This window comes from Sesamum indicum, linkage group LG6, assembly GCF_000512975.1.
Source record: "Sesamum indicum cultivar Zhongzhi No. 13 linkage group LG6, S_indicum_v1.0, whole genome shotgun sequence".
Classification (NCBI taxonomy): domain Eukaryota; kingdom Viridiplantae; phylum Streptophyta; class Magnoliopsida; order Lamiales; family Pedaliaceae; genus Sesamum; species Sesamum indicum.
Window position 1 is genome coordinate 1,207,612 of NC_026150.1, and position 19,271 is coordinate 1,226,882.

Here is a 19,271-nt window from a genome sequence, read left to right on the forward strand (position 1 = left end):
TTTATTTTTTTAATTTGAAAAATATATTTTAATTATAATAAAATAATATATAATTAATGAATTAAATAGTTTGAATCTTATTATATTTTATAGACTCAAAATTATGTAATGAATGAGAACAAAAATATACAAAAAAGATTCATGAAAATATTTTATTAACTAGGTAATAAAATTAAGTTATTAATTATTTATCTTTCTAGATAAAAATGAGTAATTAAATAGTTTTTTTGAATATATATTTTTTAAAAATATGATACAATATTTATATTTATTTATTTTTTCTAAGAATATTTAACTTTTAGTTAAGTATATATATTTGTCATTTTCTTTTTAATAGCATATATATTTTGTTCGTTATATATATTAATTTATACTCCACTTTTAATTTAAATTCTTCCTTTATCAAATGAAAATAATTTAATAATAATTTAATCTGTAAACTACTAAAATATATTAATAATAATATATTTATTTAAGATTGAGGGGTATTTTTGTCCAATCAAATAGGTAAATGTTACATCAACAATAGTTCATAGAGATAAAGTGCATTTTACCCTAAAAATAAACCCAACTGCATTATATTACAATATTTTTACTATTTATGTGTTATAATGTATATGATGATGATTGACGACATACGGTTGGATACCGAATGGGATACTGTATACATACGCAGAAAAAGAAGAGAAGAGAGAAGGAAGAAATTGGAGGGTAGAAGCCCTTCAGGGGCATAATAGTCAATTCGAGGAGTATTTCTGTGCTTAGGTGAAGGAAGGCAGTCAGGCAATTATCTACCTTACCAAACCACCGCGGCGTACGGTAGCATTGCTTGCCACTCCACGCTCCACTATATATTAGCGGAAAATAGAAAAAGGAAACGAGATTGAAAAGATTTGGGCACTGCAGTGGGAGTCTCTCTCGAATTGGTTCCACTTGTCTCTCTTTTTTTCTTCAATTTCATCAATATATTGCTTCATTCCGCAAAAGGTAACTCTTAATACTTTGTTTTTTCATTTTATTTTTGCGTGCCGGTGTAATTAGGGCTTTTTGGGGGTTTAATTTCCCCCCCTTTTTTTGGTTGTTGCAGGAAGCTTCCCCTAAGATTTTGCTCGTGGCATATACAGAAAGAGAAAAAGCACGCAAACTTGCACGTAAACGCCCCTTTTTTTAACTGAGCAATCATGCATATGTATATATATATGCGTGTGTGTGTGTTGAAAGCGGAAACATGTACTTATACATGCTCCTTTTGTGTGTGTGTGTGTGTGTGTGTGTGTGTGGAAGTGTGAATATTTAGATATGTGCATTGATGTTTGAAGTGGTTTTTTGTTATTTTTTGTTGTGTGCAGATTTTAAAGAATGAGGGCACTGAACGAAGCTTCCACCAGCACTGAATTAATAAACACTTTATTTAGAAGCAGAAGTGAGGTGGTAAGTTGGGTGAAATAGAATTGATACGATCTGTTAACGTCTAGTTAGTTATTATATGTTGGCTGTTGACATGCGTACTCTGTGGAATGGGACCAGGACTCTTTGTTATCCTATTAGGTGGCTTTATGAAGAACTCTACATAACATTGAAACAATATAAACACACTAGTATTGTATGGTGGACTTGAAATAGACCTCCTGCTACGCGTGTCTTGGATTACTGAGGTGGGAAATACGGGTGATAATTAGACAGGTTGAAATGCTTTCATTTCAGCTATCATAAGGAAGTTTGTGGAAAACTTGTTTCCGTCGGTCACATACTTGGATGCTTCTATTTTCCTTTCTCCACTCATTTAACCAGGTTCTCGTTGTTATATTTTATTCAAACTTTTCTTTTGTGCTTAATAATGTCCGCCTAGAATTTCTATAGGCTCATACTTTTCATAATAAAGTGAAAATGTGGACCCTTGCCCAACTGATCAGAGAAGTGCATGTGTGGTAAAAATTTATCGTTCCTGCTCAGTGACTATGTGCGAAGCAATTCACCAGTGAACTGATTTGTGCTTCCCTTGCCAGATGGTTTCCAACTCGCGTGACAAATTCGTTCACTTTAATTTTTAGGTGTTTCAATTAGTTAGGCTCTGCATTGAAAAGTACTTGAGGTTGTTTAATGACCATATGCTATTTTCGTAAAGGCCCTAGATCTAATTGCTGCTGTAAAAGGACTACACGAGCTTAGCCCACAACAGCTCAGTAAACTAATCAGGGATTCTGGGAACAATGTTGTTCGGCACATTGCTGAAGATGGATCACACATACAGGTTGTTAAGAAGAATTAGGTAGCTATTTTTTGGTTAGCAGCCATTAGTTTTGCTATTTAAACTCTGATAGGAATAAATGATATGGCATGATTATTGCAGGTTGACTTGGAAAAATTTGCAAGGTATCTTCCTCTGCACCTCATCGCGGTGATTATGTCTTGGGAAAGGGACAAGTCCACATTCAAGTACTTGTTATGTGGAATTCTTCTGTTGCATTCCATGTGTGATCTTGCATCTCGGGTCCCCAAATTTGAGCAGGTCATCAGAAGTTATATTGTATTTGTTTATCATATTAGGCATTTAATAACTGTAAAAGTTTGCTTAAATTGGTTGAAAATGACAAAAGTGCTACAAGGTCATTTGTGGCGGATGCTACTGTATTCTCTTTGCTTAATTATTTTCCTACATCTCCTAGCATTCTGATTTTATGAGATTTCAGGAGATTTCTGATGTATAAAGAACACCCATATCTTTTATGTGGAAAGCTTATCCTGATGTCTGAAGAGCTAAAAGCTTTTAGCAATAGCTTATAAACCATTTTATGGTACTTTCCTACTTATTTTTCCTAGTTTTAGGTTGTTTCCTCTCCTAAGCGTGTGATATGGGAACTTCCTGCGAATTCATTGTCAACTTGTATATAGGGTTATCAAGAGCAAGATTTCATCTAAGTTGTGTTGGTTTCTCTTACTGGTTGCGTTTTATACTCCTGATCGTACTTTCTCAAAGTTCAACTTTAACATGCCTGTTATTGTTTCTTTGGCTCTGCCCTTTCTTTTGTCCATCTTCTCCTTGATCATTGTATTTATCGGAAACTTGTATCTATTATGGGCCTGCTTCTCATAGTCAATGAGCTTTTTGTACATATATTCTCATTGTATTTATTTTCTTGACATCCTTATATATCCTCAGATTACCCAGCATTCATATCTCTTTAAATGTTTGCCACAGATATTGCTTGATGATGTGAAAGTATCGGAACAGTTAATTGACCTGGTCTTTTATATTCTAGTTCTCCTTGGTGCATACAGACAGGTTATTATCGATGGTCTTGAATATTTGATCTCTCTCTCTTCATTTTACCTGTGGATGTGCACTAATACATATTCTTTCTAGGAACACAACAACATTCCCAATGATATGGTTCTCTTGCACTCGGCCTTGGTTGCTTGCAGTCTGAAATTGCTAACGGTGATTGTCTCTCCACAGTTCCAAGAGGTTGCTCAAGTGCTGATTGCATACCATAAGGTAGTTTCTGTGAGCTCTTTAGGTTATTGCGACATGATCTAGATGAAATTGTAGTGATCCCATTAGAAAATTTTCACCAAAAACATGTAAACATCTTCAGTTTACACTTTCTCCAAGTTTCATGCTGCTGTAAGTTCAACTGGTTATTCCTTTTCAGTGTTTTTGGCTTTCTGTTATTTGGTAATGCTGTTCAGTTATGTCATACCTCAGGATGTGCATTTGTGGCAGGTTGACATATTTATGGATGCAACATTTTCTGCTGTTTGCATCGATGTTCAATTTCTCCAGACAAAGCTGTCTGAGGAACATGCTGATTCCTCTGCAAACATTTCCCCTACTGCTGAAGAGACCTTGAATCATCTATGCCAGCAGTGTGACTCCTCTCTGCAATTTCTGCAGTCTCTGTGTCAGCAGAAGATGTTTAGAGAATGCATTGTCAAGAATAAGGTTTTTCTGTTTAGATTCTCATACTTTGATCTGATTTAGTGTTTTAATTTCCTTAAACGGTAAGAAATTGCTCTATGCTGTCACATTGTGAGAATATTTACTCCAAGGAAAGTCGAGCCGGGAACCTTCTGGTTTTGCATGTCAGAGTTCACTAACTGCGGAATCTGTATGGGTATATAACCTGGATAATTTGATTTTCGTATGCGTGAGGTAGAAGGAGAATGCTATTATGTGCTCCATTTGCAGTTTGGTTATCTATTTTCTGATAAATGTCTTGGTCTTGCCGAAAGCCTTAGAAAATTTTATTACTCATTCTGTTTAGATAAAAAAAAGTTATTATTAGCTGAAAATTTAAGCAGCAATAATGTTTTACTGACACTACATTTGAGCTCTATTAACTATATTGCCAGCCGTTATAGGGAGCTATACTAAATGGTTAAATCCTGATTCCTCATATTGAAAATCAATTATCTTGACCGCATAAAGATTTTGAACTTTATCTTCTTGCCATACCTTTATTATGATTTTTCAATATATGCCAAGGTTGTGTCAGATCTTTTCCTTTTAGTTGTATCTAATTGGTTAAACTCAAATCTCAAGACATTGACATTTGTTCCAGCCTGATTATTTTGATTTTCTGTTAAGTCCAGGAGTTATGCGGCAATGGCGGTGTTCTTATACTGGTCCAGTCAGTTATGAGCTTAAAGATATCACCTTTGTACAGTACATCCTTGTATATGGCTTCTGTCTCTCGGCTGAAGTCGAAAGCGTTATCTATTGTGAGTTTATATCCAAGTGAATTTAATGGAAATGGCCAAATTAACCTTCTTCATAATTTGATGCATTTGTGTCTGGGCATGCGTGCAAGAGCTTCAGTATTTAAGTACTGCAACTTCTTTTGCTGCAGCTCTTGTACCTCTGTGAAGCAGAGAGCGTATCCTACCTCGATGAGGTTGCCAGCAATCCTGGAAGTCAAAATTTGGCAAAGTCTACTGCACTACAGGTTTTGGTTTCAGGAATAATAAAGTTTTTCTTTTTTCTGATATAAAGACTTTGCTGATGATATGCATTTGATTTTGCTTGAGAGTAGAAAAGCATTCTTCCAGAACTCTTTAGTTCTAATGATAAAAGAATGTTGAAAGCTAGCAGATATGGTCCTTTACAAATGATTTTATTTATTTATTTTTTGTGTGTGTGTGTGCGGCAAAACATTATCTCACTTTGAAGATAGACGAATGCACACTGAAGATACCTGGTTGTTTGTCAGTATGATTTTCACATCATTTCTCTTATAGTTCAAGCATATTTGCGAAAACCATGGGACAATTGGGTTCAAGGTGAATGATAACAGTATATAGTGCATGATTAGCATAGCAATTTGTGCATTTTCTCCAAACCTGGTTCCCTTGTGTCCATGAGTACCATTCTTTCCTTTAACATTTTGAGACAAAAATTGGTTCCTAGTTTTTTTTATCTGCCTTCTATCTTTTCTTTTTTAGGCTTGTGATTTTTATTTTGTAATCTGTTAGAAAGCCTGGTTAAATATCATTAAGTGAGTACAGTGCGTATTTTTTTTTGTTTAGGTTCTTGAATTACTGAAGAAAATGTTTGGTATAGATTCTAGACCATTAATTGCTTCTCCTGAGATAATCTATCCAAAGGGACAACTGGAACTTAATGCTATGCGCCTGGCAGACGTCTTCTCAGATGATTCAAATTTTCGCTCTTTCATCATGATAAACTTTGTAAGCTTTTCAACAATTTGAATTTAATATTGATCGTTACAGGGTGAACTTGGTGTATTCTTGTTTATATTAATTCTCTGTGTCAATGTTAGTTTTCTATTTTTTTTTATCTCTGTTTTTCATGATGAAAGGCTGGGGGTTCAAAACATGCAGCATGGTTATTTAACACTTTGGTGCAATATTGAAAAAGCACAGCTCTGTATGTTGAACTTTCTTTTGTTATTAAAAATCACAAACCAACCTCTTTGACCTCAGACATAGAGGTGAACTGGATACACCATGTATTAGGCAGGCTTATGAAATATTGTTATCTTTCTGATTCAAACACAATTGGATGTGCTTAAAGCCTTAAAGACACTTTTGGGATGAAATCTTGGTCTGAGCAAATGGATATCTATAATGTAATTTTCGAGATGAGAAGTAGGAGAAGACTAGGAACTGATTAGTACTTACACTATCATGCATTTGGTGACGGCCTTCATGTTGCTTGTCTGAAATGGTCATATAAGTAGAACTGAAATTTAGGTATTTTTAATTGTTTTTGTTACTTTAACTGGTATTGCCTGCATGGCATGAGCAGAAGTGTGCCTGAGGATTTAGTTATTGACTTCAACTCAGCTGAATAAAGTCTTACTTTACTAGTATTTCGGAAAAATGGAAACAAAAGAGAACATCCAAATCAGTCCCCATTCAAGATCGGTAATAATCTTGGGACAGTTTCATTGTTTGATTGACTTCAATTTGTCTGAAACTTTTATCGTAGAATAATTGTTTCTTATTAGTCACTTATTTAGAAATACCATGAAGCATCTGACCTATGACCCATGTTTGTCGTGGCTTTACCTTTTTTCTTGATATTGACTTCTATTTATGGCTTTTTTTTATCCCTAGATTGCGTTATTAGCTTATGGTTTTATATTCAATATATCATGATATGTTTGTTCATGTTGTGGGTATTGTCTTGTCTCCGGACTTAATGAAATTGGTACCCAGCAAGTATCATGTAATCTCCATACTTCTGACTGTTATTTGGCTCAGAAATATGTTAAGATTACCTTATTCCTGATGCTCAATTTGTTCCTTCAGACGGAAGCTCTGGCGGCCATCTTTTTACTCCCTCATGGAGAGTTTTTGTCTGGTTGGTGTTCATCTGATCTTCCAGTTTGTGAAGATGATGCAGCTCTGGAGTAAGTATCATTTACAACTGCCGGATAGCTTGAATTGCTATATTTAAGGGTTAAATGCAATTTACCCCATGTGAAAGTGGAAATGTGCAAAAAACCTTCTAATGAAAAAAAAAAAAATTTATTGCCAAACAACCTCCTTGCGGAAAAAAGAAAGAAGCAAAACCACCCCCCCTAAGACTAGCAGTGTCGTGCACACCTGATTTTTGTGAATAGTTCTCATTTTTTGTCCATAAAATGACAAGATTAGCGGTTTAATTCTTAAATGATATAAATCAATGGTCCACTACTTATCTAGTTAAATCCATGGTCTATATAAATGGTCCAAAATATATTTATATAGTTGAATATATTATTTTTTAACTATATATTTAATTATCATATATATATATTTGTTTCTATATAAATTTGTAATATTTATTTATTTATTCTTTTGATGTTTTCATTTTTTTATATATTTATTTATATCCAAATCAATCTGGACCACTAAAATATAAATCAAATAGGTTAAAAATCACTGAATTATACCAATAAAATTCTCACCGTTGATTTAAATCAATTAAGATCCTAGGATTTACGATTAGGGGTATAAAGGTAATTGTGTAACTTAAAAAAGGAATAGAATCAGCATGTGCTGTACTGCTCTGAGTCAGATGTGTTTTGACTTATTTCTTTTTTTCCCCCTCAAGGAGGTTGTTCGGCTATACTCTTTTGTAGTGTTTTTTTGGCACATTTTCACTTTTACAGGGTCTAAACTGCATTTAGTGCCCTTTTCAAATTAGTGAAAATATTATTCTTAGCTGCCGCACAGCTTGAATTACTCTTTCTATTAAATACAGACATCCGGATTCATCTACATTTCCTTGCAGTGTACCTCGGTCATCCTATGCCCATCAGAGAACATCTCTATTGATCAAAGTGATAGCAAACCTTCACTGTTTTGTTCCTGATGTATGTCAAGGTAAACTGATTTCGAAAATTTCTTGGTTTAAATTTGGCAGTTATTTTTTATCTCCTTATATAATTATTAAACTTTGGTTCAACCCCAGATGAGAAGGATCACTTTCTCAACAAGTTCGTTCGGTTCTTACAGAAGGGGTCTCAGAAACTGTCAAATGGGTTTTCATCTATTTTGGATCCTGAAAAAACTACTACGGTTAGCAAGAATTTAGGTAGGAACTACTTATCACTGTTGCCTTGATGACTCAATTGAATATTCCTGTCTACATTTCTTATGAGTCTTTTGCATGTAGGTTCACTGTTAAGTCATGCAGAGTCTTTAGTTCCAAGATTTTTAAACGAAGATGACGTGCAGCTACTAAGGTAATTTTAATTGCCTTATGTGGCAGTTGTCATTCCATTTACTCAATTGTGTGTTGACTGATGAAGGTTTCTCGCGAAAGGCCATTGTTCGCTTGGTGCAATCATACTTCACTTTCTTGACCCTTCACAGTTATTTGTGTGCCTCTGTTATTTGATTATTTATCTAGGACTATATTCTAATAAAAATAATCTTCTTTGTAGGTTATTTGTCAGTCAATTTGAGTCTCTGATTGTTCCTGCTGCATCTGAAGATCATCTAGTTGAAGTAATTCTTTCCTCCTTTCTGTACTAGTAGTTTTGTTATTTTTTCCTGAAAATTTCCACTGTTCTATTCTATTCTTTGCTGTAAGAACCTCTTTCAGTTTCTGTATTACTAGTTTCAAGTCATTTTATCCCAACTCACTGCTATCAAACGGCATGCCAGAGGAAATTTAGGTAAGCAATTGTAAGAGATCTGTGTCTTAGGATGGATACTCAATTGTAGTTGTCTGATGAGTATTGGGACATTATATTCTAAATTGATAATTTTGTTAAAATAGTATAAACAAGTACACTAATTGTATTACTTAAAAATAATACCTCATCCTAAAGAACATCCCTTAATAGCTGTATATGACCAGAATTTCTTATAGGTTGAACAGGTCAAGCTCCAAAATGAGAACTTTGATTTTTATTGTTATGTGTTGATTCCTACTTGGTCCATTGGAATTATGCTTCAATAAATATCCATGTGATGGCATAACCTGATTCCTATACTACTATTTTAACTTATTTGCCGATTTCTCTTGATTTTCTTCTATTGGTTGACATCAACTTTGTGCCCTTTAGGATGCTCACAATACAGGGGTGCGCTCTTCATCCTTACCCAGAGAAATAGCAGCAAATCATGACAACAATGATATCAACATGGAAGAGTGTATGCGAGAGAATGTTACTTTACAAGAGGTGGACCAATTGGATCAATCTGTTGATGGGCAAAGGAAAACTGGGACGATGGAACTGGGTAAGTCTAATGGAGTCCTTACAAATTTGGCAGATATTGAGAGAGATGCTCGAACTGTTGAAACTAGTGGTTCGGATTCTAGTCCAACACGAGGAAAGAACACTATTACTCGAGTGGATGTTGACCACATCAAAGGAAGTGTTCTTGAAGAAACCCTGGAGGATGAAAAGGTCGATGCTATACATTCTGATGAAAAGCAACAAAGGAAACGAAAGCGAACTATAATGAATGATAAACAGATAGCACTTATAGAATCTGCACTTGTAGATGAACCTGACATGCACCGTAATTCAACCTCATTGAGGATGTGGGCTGACAAACTAAGTCTTCATGTGAGTAGAAATTTATTTTAATTTGTTCTGATTTCTTGGTCTTTTAATTCTTTTATCTATGTGTTTTGTTCTCTATGAATTTCATTTATTCTGTAGGGTGCGGAGGTTACAACTTCCAGACTTAAAAATTGGTAAGAGAGCCATCATTTTCTGCTGTTTGGACTCTACATTCTTTTATCATGTGATTTTGGTTACATGATGGTTGAAGTGTTTGCTTTGCTAACCTATCAAAGTTTGTGTTGATAGTTGTGAATGGGATCCTGTCCTTCATAATATTGTGTTGGGTCATTTTAATCTTCTCCTATGGATTCTCGTTTTAGATGCAGCATACAGCCTATATTTGCCCCGTCTTGTTTAAAAGTTGAACATAGAGGAAATATTTTGATGAACAACATATTGCTGCACAAGACAAATATTATGCCATAAAGCTTGTCAGTTGGTTTTGTCCATCATAGAGATGATGTTGATCTTTAACATGCTTGCATGTCGTTGTTTCGCAGTCCTGAAATGGTTCTAGAACTTCCTACCATCAGTATTCCAGATGTAGGGAATATTAAGTAAAAAAATGAAGTTTAAGACAGACGTCATTTTATAATACTGATCAAGTAGGACTTCATATAGTTTGCTGCCTCAAGCATACTGGTCAGGTGTAAATGTAGCTATGCTTGGTGCTAAAGGGTTTTAGAACAATAAGAGTGCTGGTCAATAGTCTAAAGATATTCATAATCTGTGTCTCTCGTGCCCATTAGCCAGAGAGGGACATAATGTTACATTTTTAATTCCTTGTTCTCTGTGTTTTGGACAGGCTCAATAACCGAAAAGCTAGGCTAGCCCGTGCAGCCAAGGATGTTCGTGTTTCATATGAAGGGGACAATCTTGACAGACAAGGTTCTGGCTTGGATTCACCCCACAGTCCTATGGATGATGCTCGTGTAGCCTCTGCTGTGAGAGGGAGTGTTAGGAATGATGTTATAGACACAGCAGTGCCAGCTAGTGTTGATGAGAACTTGGGGACTTCAGTTGCAGCACCTAGGGGATCTGGTCTATACTTTGAGCCAGGCCAATACGTAATGCTTGTTGGTGAAAAAGCAGAGGAGGTTGGGAAGGGTAAGGTATTTCAGGTCCGTGGAAAGTGGTGCGGGAGGAGCTTGGAGCAATCTGGGACATGTGTTGTGGACATTGTGGAACTTTCAATTGATAGATTTGCCAAGCTTCTGCATCCAGTGGAAGCCACAGGCAACTCATTTTATCAGGCCGAAAAAAGACTAGGGTTGATGCGAGTGTTGTGGGATTTAAACAAACTTTTCCAGCTGCCGTCTCGGTGAATTTAAAGGGAGCATCTGCCGGAAAGGATCTGGTAAGTGGTAGTTCATTTAGCTCCTAACCATACTTAACCACTCAGCATGCTTACTAGGCGCATCACACATACTTGAGGCATTCTGTTGTTTTGAACACAGGTTAAATGTGTTACACTTTAGTTGCACCAGCAAGACGGTTATAAATGAGGCTGTAAATAGTTAAGTGCAAGGCCTGCGTCTGGTGCTGCTAAGCACAACTTGACAGTTGACCAGTGAAATGTTAAAAATGCCGAGGAGGCCCTCTTTTAACGAGCAGATAGCCACGGGCCATGGAAATATGTGATGAATTTTGTGCAAGAAATTGAGGGCCATTTTGTTCCTGGGCTTCCAACTGAATCTGTTAAGTTAATTTATAATGATTCTATGGTGGTTAACTTGTTTTAAATTCTTTTTGCTTTGATCTTTTAAGTCGGCAGCTAATGTAGCAATCATGTCTGACATATTATATATTGGGATTACATTGTCGTAGAATGCAGACTCCACCGGAGACGTGTGTATTTCAAGCTCATATCAACTAAAACATGGAGAAAATTCAAAGTTGGACAAAATGAGCATAACTGTAATCTATTTATATTCTCTTCGGATCCTTAGAACTGGAACATGAAATGTTGAATCCATATAATTTCTAACGAGATTTAAATAGTATGATAATGTTCAAAATTTATTGGGGAAATTATAGTAAACTCTATTGTATTTGGTATAATTATATAGATTTTTTCCTTGTTCGGGAAATTATATATTTTTTTATTTAATAATTGCAATCTATTAATTTTCATTATATTTTATGTGGTGAGCTAATAAAAAAAATGTCTTTGTGAATTATGAATTAGAATTTTATTTATGTTTTAAATTTTTTGATGGAACTAAAGGGAAACATAAATTACAAATTTTCAAATGTTTTCGTTCCTATTGTTCTTTTGATTCTTTTATTTTTTATTTTCAAATAATACATAATTTTATAAGATGCATTAATTAATTTTTAAATGATAAAATTATGTTAATTATTAGTGCATGATTGTATTTTTAACCAACCGACATCAATCAGTTGTATATAGTGGAGTAGAGCAGAGAAGGCAATAACAATAATTTGAAAGAGGAGGTCCAAGCTCATATACCAAGCGCCTCCAAGTGGGTTTTATCTAAAGCTTCATTTCTCTTTTGTGGTAGTCGTCCCTGACTGTATTGAGGATACCCATATTTGTTTGAAGATCACTGCGGGCCAAGTGCTCGATCAAATGCCTGAACCGGTCAAATGAATTGCTACAGTCTCTGCTTACAGAGATACCAGCGTCACTGCCACTTGGATGAAACCAGAAGAAACCATGGAGCCTGAAACAACGTTGCAGCCTCTAAAAAACATCGTGCCAGCGGCGCAGAACAACATAAACGCCAAATTCATACTTCTCGACAAAGGCAGAGTAACACTTGAAGGACAATACAAGACTTGCCTTGCGCTTGTTGCGGACGAGACGGCGGCAGTGCACTTTCAGTTGTGGGGCGACGAGTGCGACGTTTTCGAGCCTGGCGACATCATTCTATTGACGAACGGCATATTTTCCTACAGTCGCAACAATCTCGTTTTGAGGGCCGGTAAAAGGGGGAAAGCACAGAAAGTGGGGGAATTTACATTGGCCTTCGTGGAGACACCCAATTTGAGTGAGATACGGTGGGCACCTCACCCTAATGACTCCAAGAAGTATGTGCAGCAGGCTGTGGTTTCTCCACATTCCCGTATTTTCATCCCTCCGCGTTGAAGGTGCTCCTGATTACTATGTAGAGTTTTAATGGTCTGTTTGTGTGTTTGATGTCCACTATTTAGTAATAGAAAACGGAGTTCTCCTTCTTACCCGCTTATCCGTTTGAAACTTGGACTTGTTCTTTAGTAGGTCTGTCCAATGACTTCATTTAGGAATTTGGCTCAGTTATGCAGAATTGTTAAGCTTGTCGAAATGGTGTTTTCTAGAATATGGATTGATGGAAACAAAACCTATGATATTGTGTTTGAGACAGATGCGCTAAATTATACTAAACTCTGATCTCTTTTACATAATCAAATTAATGGATATGGTTAAGTATTTTTCTCAATTTCTTGGTTTCTTATTGGTTTAGCATTTTGCTCGTCTTTTAGTTGCAGATCGTCTTTCTTTGGCACAATATGAGTTCTGCTTCAGTTTATAACTTTACTCATCATTGCGGTGCCAGTTTCCTGCTTCATGCACATTTCTCCAGTTTCTGAAGTGATTATTCTTTCTTTTAAAACTCACCTCTTTATTTCGTTTTTCTCAACGTTTGTATAGAGTTCTGTTTGCTATTGCTTTGGTTGACTCAGGGTCCATGAATTTCTGCAAGCAGATTTACCCAAGTTTTACAACTCTTGACGAAGTCTTCAATCTGCTGAAATGTCTGTACACACTTTTTAGCTCCTTGATTAAACTGCATTTCTAATAGTGAAATACTTGTGAAACCTGGAAACCCCAGAATAATTTTTTATTCAAGAAAGTAAACATGGCCCTTCAATCCATAAAACCTGCTTGAAACTGATTGTTTAACCCTCAAACATCAGATCACCTTCCAATTTTCTAGCCCACTCCTTGAATCACTGCTCGGAAAGCTTAAGCCGATTTCTCGGCTGAGGTATGAACCTTTCCTATTTATTCAATATGCAAAAGCTAACATCAAATTAGCATGCAGATCTTCAGCTTTGGTCATCCTCTTTCTACTTTTCTTCTCCATTTCGTCTATGAATTAAGTTAATGCTCTGACTGGGTTTGTTGTTGATGAAGCCCCTTCTTCTATTTTCATGGCATTCAGAGCGAGGCCGATCTTATGGAGCAAAAAGGATAATAGTTTCTGTTAATTTTGCTGAAGAATTACATTTTTAAAGTTTTTCATCTCTCTCCGTTGATGAGACTTCCAATACTGTGTTGCAGTTATTGTTTCAATTGCAGAAAAATTTTGTTCATCCTGTATTTCTCATGATAGGTATACCATATCTCTTTGCTTTTTGACATGGTAGCAAGAAAAATTTTCCCTATTTGTTTCTTACTTGTAGCTCTTTCATTATTTCTTCTTCATATTGCTGTGCTGTGGAATATTATATTTTGATATTTACATATTTGTTTTCTTCATAATAAGAACTCACGAACTTGCTGTTATAGGCCAGGTTGCTTTCATTATTTGTTTTTTCCTCTTTCATCTATGAGTTAATGCCGTGACCTTATTAATACAAGCGCTTGTTGATAAACTAATAACTTTATATATGGTTAAAATGATAAATAAAGATGATATAAACGTAATGCTGTCCAAAAGGGGGAATTTATTAAACTTCAGTCAACCATGACAAAGGCAACAACAGATTAAACCCAAACATGCCTAGAAATCTTGAGATGTTCTTTTGGCCTCTTTCTCCCTCTCTAAAATGCTCGCCGGAAAAAGATTCTGGTGAATTTTTGGTACCACTCCAGCACTTGGAATGATAACATTCCCGTACAGCTTGGTTAACTCCTCATCATTTCGCACTGCCAGTTGTATATGCCTTGGTGAAATCCGGTTCTTCTTGCTCAGCCTTGCCTGATTCCCAGCAAGCTCCAACACCTGTATCAAGGAAATTAACGGATCAACCAAAGCCCAAATTTATATCTTTTAGAAGATATGAGGATAAGTGGGATTTATCTGATGCAAAACATTGCCTCATCAGCTAGGTATTCAAGAACAGCAGCTAGGTACACAGGGGCACCAGCATTGACTCGCTCGGCATACTTTCCTTCCTTGAGGAATCTGGCGATCCTGCCAACAGGGAATTCAAGGCCAGCCTTTGCGGAACGTGAGACGGATTTGGAGGCCTTGGACTTTCCTTTCCTACCCTTGGTTGAAGGCGATGCGGCGGAGCTCATCTTTTGATTTCTATTCAGGGTTTTGAAAACCCTAACAAAGGAATGAAATTATCGAAAATGAGGGTGTGGCTATGAAACAGGGTATTGGTGAGTTTATATAGAAACTATCGAAGCGGTGGTGGTGGGGTCAGGTGGGTTCTGATTTGTTGATTTTCTGTTGCACGGATCGATGACATGGCAATGAAATATTTTGGATTTTGAGTTTTGAGTTTGGTGAATATTTTTGGCGCGTTAAAGAAGAAAGGTAAGTTAGATTTGGTGAAATTTAAGTTAAATTTGCGAAACATTTTGGCGGTTTGTAGAAGTCTAAAAGCTTCTATTTTTCTAATTAGGACTTCTTTTAAGCCCATCCCAGTAAAGAAGATTTGTTGCGTGCTCTATGGTTCTTGCAGCTATCGCATTACTTGTCCATTAAATATCAGCATTTACTTATTTGTTTGGCGTATATGTACCCTTTGTAATATGTTCTGTGAAGATGAGACTGTCTAATCGCAGATTGGGTTGTTTCCGGAACTGCATTTCCATTTTTCTCTACTGACTTAGTCTTTGGACTTATGTACTCCAGAAGTATATCCTGGGTGTCATAAAGGACTTTGAAGTTATATCATCTGCATTGTTTGTCAACTGGATGCAGGGCCAATGATTAAAAAGGTGCTAGAAGTGTATGTTAAACTAAAAACGTAACTGCAACTTGTTTGGTTGGTATATTGTGCTTTTGGCAGTGTTAAGTGTGCCAGTATGCTTTAGGAGGTGACATACTGTTTGGATTTTGAACTATAAATCATGTTGTTGAATAAGTGCAAGTAGCATGTTTTCTTATGTACATTTTCTAATGGGGCAGTGGTTATTGTGCCTATGGAGCATACACTTTGCCATCTTGTTGCATGATAAACTGATTTTTTCTGCTGGTAATATTGTGCAAGGGCTGTAGGTTGTGAATGATTTTCAGCATCCTAGCTGTTCTCATATTTTTTGTGGACTGGAGGTCTACTGAACATATAGTATATCCTTCCACTTTTTATCTGTGATGAATTGGCATTAAACTGAATCCAGAATTCACACAGATTATATGTTATCTGTATGTGATAATGATGCCTTTTTATCTTCTATTTTATTGTATTTTTATAACGTATTGTGCATGTGACATACCTATATTCTTAAACATGAACTACTGTACGCATAACAAAAGTCCTGAGTATACATATTTCTGAATCTTTTCTATGTCAACTTTTGTCGTCGCATTTGTGGCCTATCCCTTTATGCTTAATCAATATATTAGTGCAGCCTGATTGGATCAGGAACTATGAAAAGAAAAATTGCTACTTATCATAAGTGCTCAGAGCATTTTGTGGATGGTCAACTACTTTTGCTGAGATCCTAGTTTCCCACTTTCTCCTAGAGTAAAACTGCAGTTTGGTTAAGTTGATGTATTCAGGAAAGGCAAAACATTGTTTGGGTAATGCTTTTTGTTGGCGAGGATTGGCTATTGTTCCAGAAATCAAGTCATCCCCTCCCACCCCCTCTTCAGTCGGAGGCATGAATGTTTAGATAATTATGCATGGTTCTCTATTATAAACCCTTTCGCAGCTCAGTGCTGTTTTTACAAGTAGCATATTCCCAGCTGGCTGCTTCATGTTGGATTCTGGTTTCTTTAGGTGCTCAACGTTCAAAGATCTACAAACTCGTTTGAGATGACCAAAGTTCACTGCCAATATATGATATCACTCTCTGATCTTCATCTACAATGCTTTCTGAACTTCATGTAAAGCAAGGCAGGAAATTTGTTGGGAGATGGATTTTCTGGTGCGTCAAGAAGCTTGTCACATACCTTTGTGCTGTTCATTGAAGATTTCTACAGTATGGTCAATGATACAGTTGATTGATTATTGATTCATGGGTTGAAGTATTGTTGATTTTGACTCTATATCAATGAAAAGCATAATGTAAAAATGCATATTCCTACGAGTAGTAACAGCTAGACTGCGAGGTGATCTGCGTTGCAAAGTGTTCTGTTCTGTAGCCTTGAGCACTATTTCTGCCTATATTGGCAATTGCCTTGCTACTTCTTACTAATGCACAAACAAAAAGCAAAAGAAGATTAGAGATAGTTGAAAGTTGAGGAAAAGATAAATGCCTGAGTATGTATTAATCTCATTCGTAGCCACAGGAACGAAAAAGAATACTTTCAGGTGGAGATGCGGGGGATCGAACCCCGTGCCTCTCGCATGCAAAGCGAGCGCTCTACCATTTGAGCTACATCAGATGCGGGGGATCGAACCCCGTGCCTCTCGCATGCAAAGCGAGCGCTCTACCATTTGAGCTACATCCCCGGCACGTCTGCTAGATAGTTACTCCAAAGTTAAATATGTGCGCAGAACATTACAATCTCTAGACTTGGATCACTGGAGGGTGTTCGTGGCGTATTTACTTATCACGCGATTATATCGAGGCCCCCAAAATTAACATGAATAGGCTTCATATAGGAGAAACGAAATACTGCGACCCACATTCATCTACAATTCTTCAAGTTCCATTTATACTAACAGTGGCCTACAGTTGCTCTTTCTCCATAAATATAACAAGGGAAGAACATAGATTCGTCTCACTAAATTCACTATAAACTGGAGGTAATGCAGCGTTGATCAAATGCTCATCTTCTAAACAGGTAATGCAGTGAACGATTACAATCAAAAGAAAGACTCTGACCCCAGCCTATCAGAGTTATTAACTTATTCATCCGAACACCAACAAGATCAACACAAATTCGCATATCATTTAAAAATTAGGATGTTAAGGAGAATACTAATATGTAGAAGCTGCAACCGATTATATAAACCCAACCAAGCAACCATACTACGCCATAAAGCAACAGTTAGGTTTATACAAACAGCAGAGGCTGGAAGGGATAAATGAAATTTGTACAATAAAACCTCAGCTTCTCGACAAAACTTCAGATGAATAAAGTAGGAAAATGACGATTAATGGCTGCAGATATTTAGAAAGAACGAAGGAAGAGATTATCATTCATTCCACCAAAGCAGAATCCGGGTTTGACAAGGACCAAACTTCATCACAAACGAAAAAATGATCCAACCCTTTACAAAGTATACCCATCAATCCAGCCGTCTAATTAACGGCAAAAGTCCTAAAACTCTTGAGACGCAGAGCCAATCTCTTTGTCCCTTCCTCCAGCCTTTTTAGGCAACAAATTCTGGTGAATGTTCGGCAGAACACCACCATTAGCAATTGTCACATTGCCCAACAGCTTGCTTAATTCCTCATCATTCCTCACCGCCAATTGTATGTGTCTGGGCACAATCCTGTTCTTCTTATTGTCCCTCGCCGCATTTCCAGCAAGCTCCAAAACCTGACAAAGAAAACGAATTACAATCAATTAGGATCTAATCAACCAATCGGTAAACCAGCATATCAAAAACTAGTACGCGTATGGACGAGGCAAGCAAAACCAAATCCAAAATACGCCAAATCAATTGAATTTACGGAATAGAAGAAACTCACCTCAGCAGCGAGGTATTCCAGAACAGCAGAGAGATACACTGGTGCACCGGCACCAACACGCTCAGCATATTTACCGGCTTTAAGAAAACGAGCGATTCTGCCGACGGGAAACTGGAGGCCAGCCTTGGAGGAACGCGAAACAGATTTGGAGGACTTAGGCTTGCCTCTGCCACCTTTGGTTGCTGCGGCGGCGGCGGAACTCATCTCCCAATACAGTTAGTAGCGATTCAAAAACCCTAGAAATTACAGGAAACCGTAATCTGCACAGATTTGGAGCGGAGAGATCCTACACAAAGACGGAATGAATGTGTGTGTGTCAGAGAGCCTTATATAGAGAGTAAAGCCTGATTTTGATTGGCTGATAGAGTGGAGCGAGGATCGCCAGCGTGGCATTGTATAAGTGGAGCGAATACTCAAAACGATTTTGAAATTTTTGACTTTTGGAAAACCATTTTCGCGCCTTAAAAACGAAACATTATTCACATTCAGCTTACAAATTTACAATTCATCTTATTTCTAAGAGATAATTACGCTCCTTTTTCTTAGAATCTAACATAATTATATATACATTTCATATAGTTTGAAAATTATATCTAACATTTTTTAGGTTTGCTTCCGTCCGACAAAAATGAAGCAAATTTCAAAAGCGTTAAATCTATTTTTTTTTTCAAACCACAGAATCCACATATAATTATACTGAACTTTAGGAAAGAAAGTATAATTGTTCCTATTATTAATTAGGAAAAATTCGAACACTTATAATAAGAGTACACAACCATTTAAAAAAAATTATTGATTGATCATGTCATGTATTTCGAAATCGAACATACAAAATTCACTTTAGTTATTTTATTCTTGACCAATAAACTAAAACAAAAAGGTTTGAATCATCAATTAACAGCTCAATTATGGCGCTCATTTTACCTAATTGTTTAGTTCATTATTATTCTAACCTTTAATGCTACCATGAT

General features: G+C 36.4%; 4 protein-coding genes across 6 annotated transcripts; 2 read left to right on the forward strand and 2 right to left on the reverse strand.

Annotated features, from left to right (window-relative positions):
* On the forward strand, positions 698-11,388 carry LOC105163202 (nodulin homeobox). Of its 3 annotated transcripts, none has more exons than XM_011081460.2 (20): positions 698-987; positions 1,088-1,151; positions 1,350-1,431; positions 2,126-2,251; positions 2,351-2,509; positions 3,200-3,283; positions 3,365-3,496; positions 3,725-3,943; positions 4,594-4,722; positions 4,851-4,946; positions 5,527-5,688; positions 6,775-6,875; positions 7,712-7,833; positions 7,922-8,044; positions 8,126-8,195; positions 8,397-8,460; positions 9,024-9,530; positions 9,627-9,661; positions 10,336-10,887; positions 10,988-11,388. In XM_011081460.2, exons 3-19 carry the CDS (start codon positions 1,360-1,362, stop codon positions 10,853-10,855), a joined length of 2,721 nt encoding a protein of 906 aa, XP_011079762.1. In that variant the 5' UTR covers positions 698-987; positions 1,088-1,151; positions 1,350-1,359; the 3' UTR covers positions 10,856-10,887; positions 10,988-11,388. The 3 variants fall into 3 exon arrangements, with proteins under 3 accessions (XP_011079762.1, XP_011079763.1, XP_011079764.1); XM_011081461.2 differs by having other exon boundaries at positions 700-987; positions 7,742-7,833; XM_011081462.2 differs by lacking the exons at positions 698-987; positions 1,088-1,151; positions 1,350-1,431 and having other exon boundaries at positions 2,128-2,269.
* LOC105163203 (SOSS complex subunit B homolog) lies at positions 11,925-12,973 on the forward strand. The gene has a single exon (XM_020695125.1). The coding sequence runs from the start codon at positions 12,193-12,195 to the stop codon at positions 12,640-12,642; it is 450 nt and encodes a 149-aa protein (XP_020550784.1). The 5' UTR covers positions 11,925-12,192; the 3' UTR covers positions 12,643-12,973.
* On the reverse strand, positions 14,185-15,172 carry LOC105163204 (histone H2A-beta, sperm-like). Its single transcript, XM_011081466.2, has 2 exons — positions 14,578-15,172; positions 14,185-14,482 (listed from the first exon to the last, which is right to left on the reverse strand). Exons 1-2 carry the CDS (start codon positions 14,779-14,781, stop codon positions 14,261-14,263), a joined length of 426 nt encoding a protein of 141 aa, XP_011079768.1. The 5' UTR covers positions 14,782-15,172; the 3' UTR covers positions 14,185-14,260.
* Positions 17,718-18,611, reverse strand: LOC105163205 (histone H2AX-like). The gene is made up of 2 exons (XM_011081467.2): positions 18,301-18,611; positions 17,718-18,148 (listed from the first exon to the last, which is right to left on the reverse strand). Exons 1-2 carry the CDS (start codon positions 18,502-18,504, stop codon positions 17,927-17,929), a joined length of 426 nt encoding a protein of 141 aa, XP_011079769.1. The 5' UTR covers positions 18,505-18,611; the 3' UTR covers positions 17,718-17,926.

Coding starts and splice junctions, on each gene's coding strand:
- LOC105163204 (XM_011081466.2), bottom strand. CDS start 14,781: ATGAGCTCCGCCGCATCGCCTTCAACCAAGGGTAGGAAAGGAAAGTCC. Junction 14,483..14,577: donor TTGAATACCTAGCTGATGAG/GCAATGTTTTGC, acceptor TCCTTGATACAG/GTGTTGGAGCTTGCTGGGAA.
- LOC105163205 (XM_011081467.2), bottom strand. CDS start 18,504: ATGAGTTCCGCCGCCGCCGCAGCAACCAAAGGTGGCAGAGGCAAGCCT. Junction 18,149..18,300: donor TGGAATACCTCGCTGCTGAG/GTGAGTTTCTTC, acceptor TTTCTTTGTCAG/GTTTTGGAGCTTGCTGGAAA.
- LOC105163202 (XM_011081460.2), top strand. CDS start 1,360: ATGAGGGCACTGAACGAAGCTTCCACCAGCACTGAATTAATAAACACT. Junction 2,252..2,350: donor AAGATGGATCACACATACAG/GTTGTTAAGAAG, acceptor TGATTATTGCAG/GTTGACTTGGAAAAATTTGC. Junction 7,834..7,921: donor TGTTCCTGATGTATGTCAAG/GTAAACTGATTT, acceptor GTTCAACCCCAG/ATGAGAAGGATCACTTTCTC.
- LOC105163203 (XM_020695125.1), top strand. CDS start 12,193: ATGAAACCAGAAGAAACCATGGAGCCTGAAACAACGTTGCAGCCTCTA.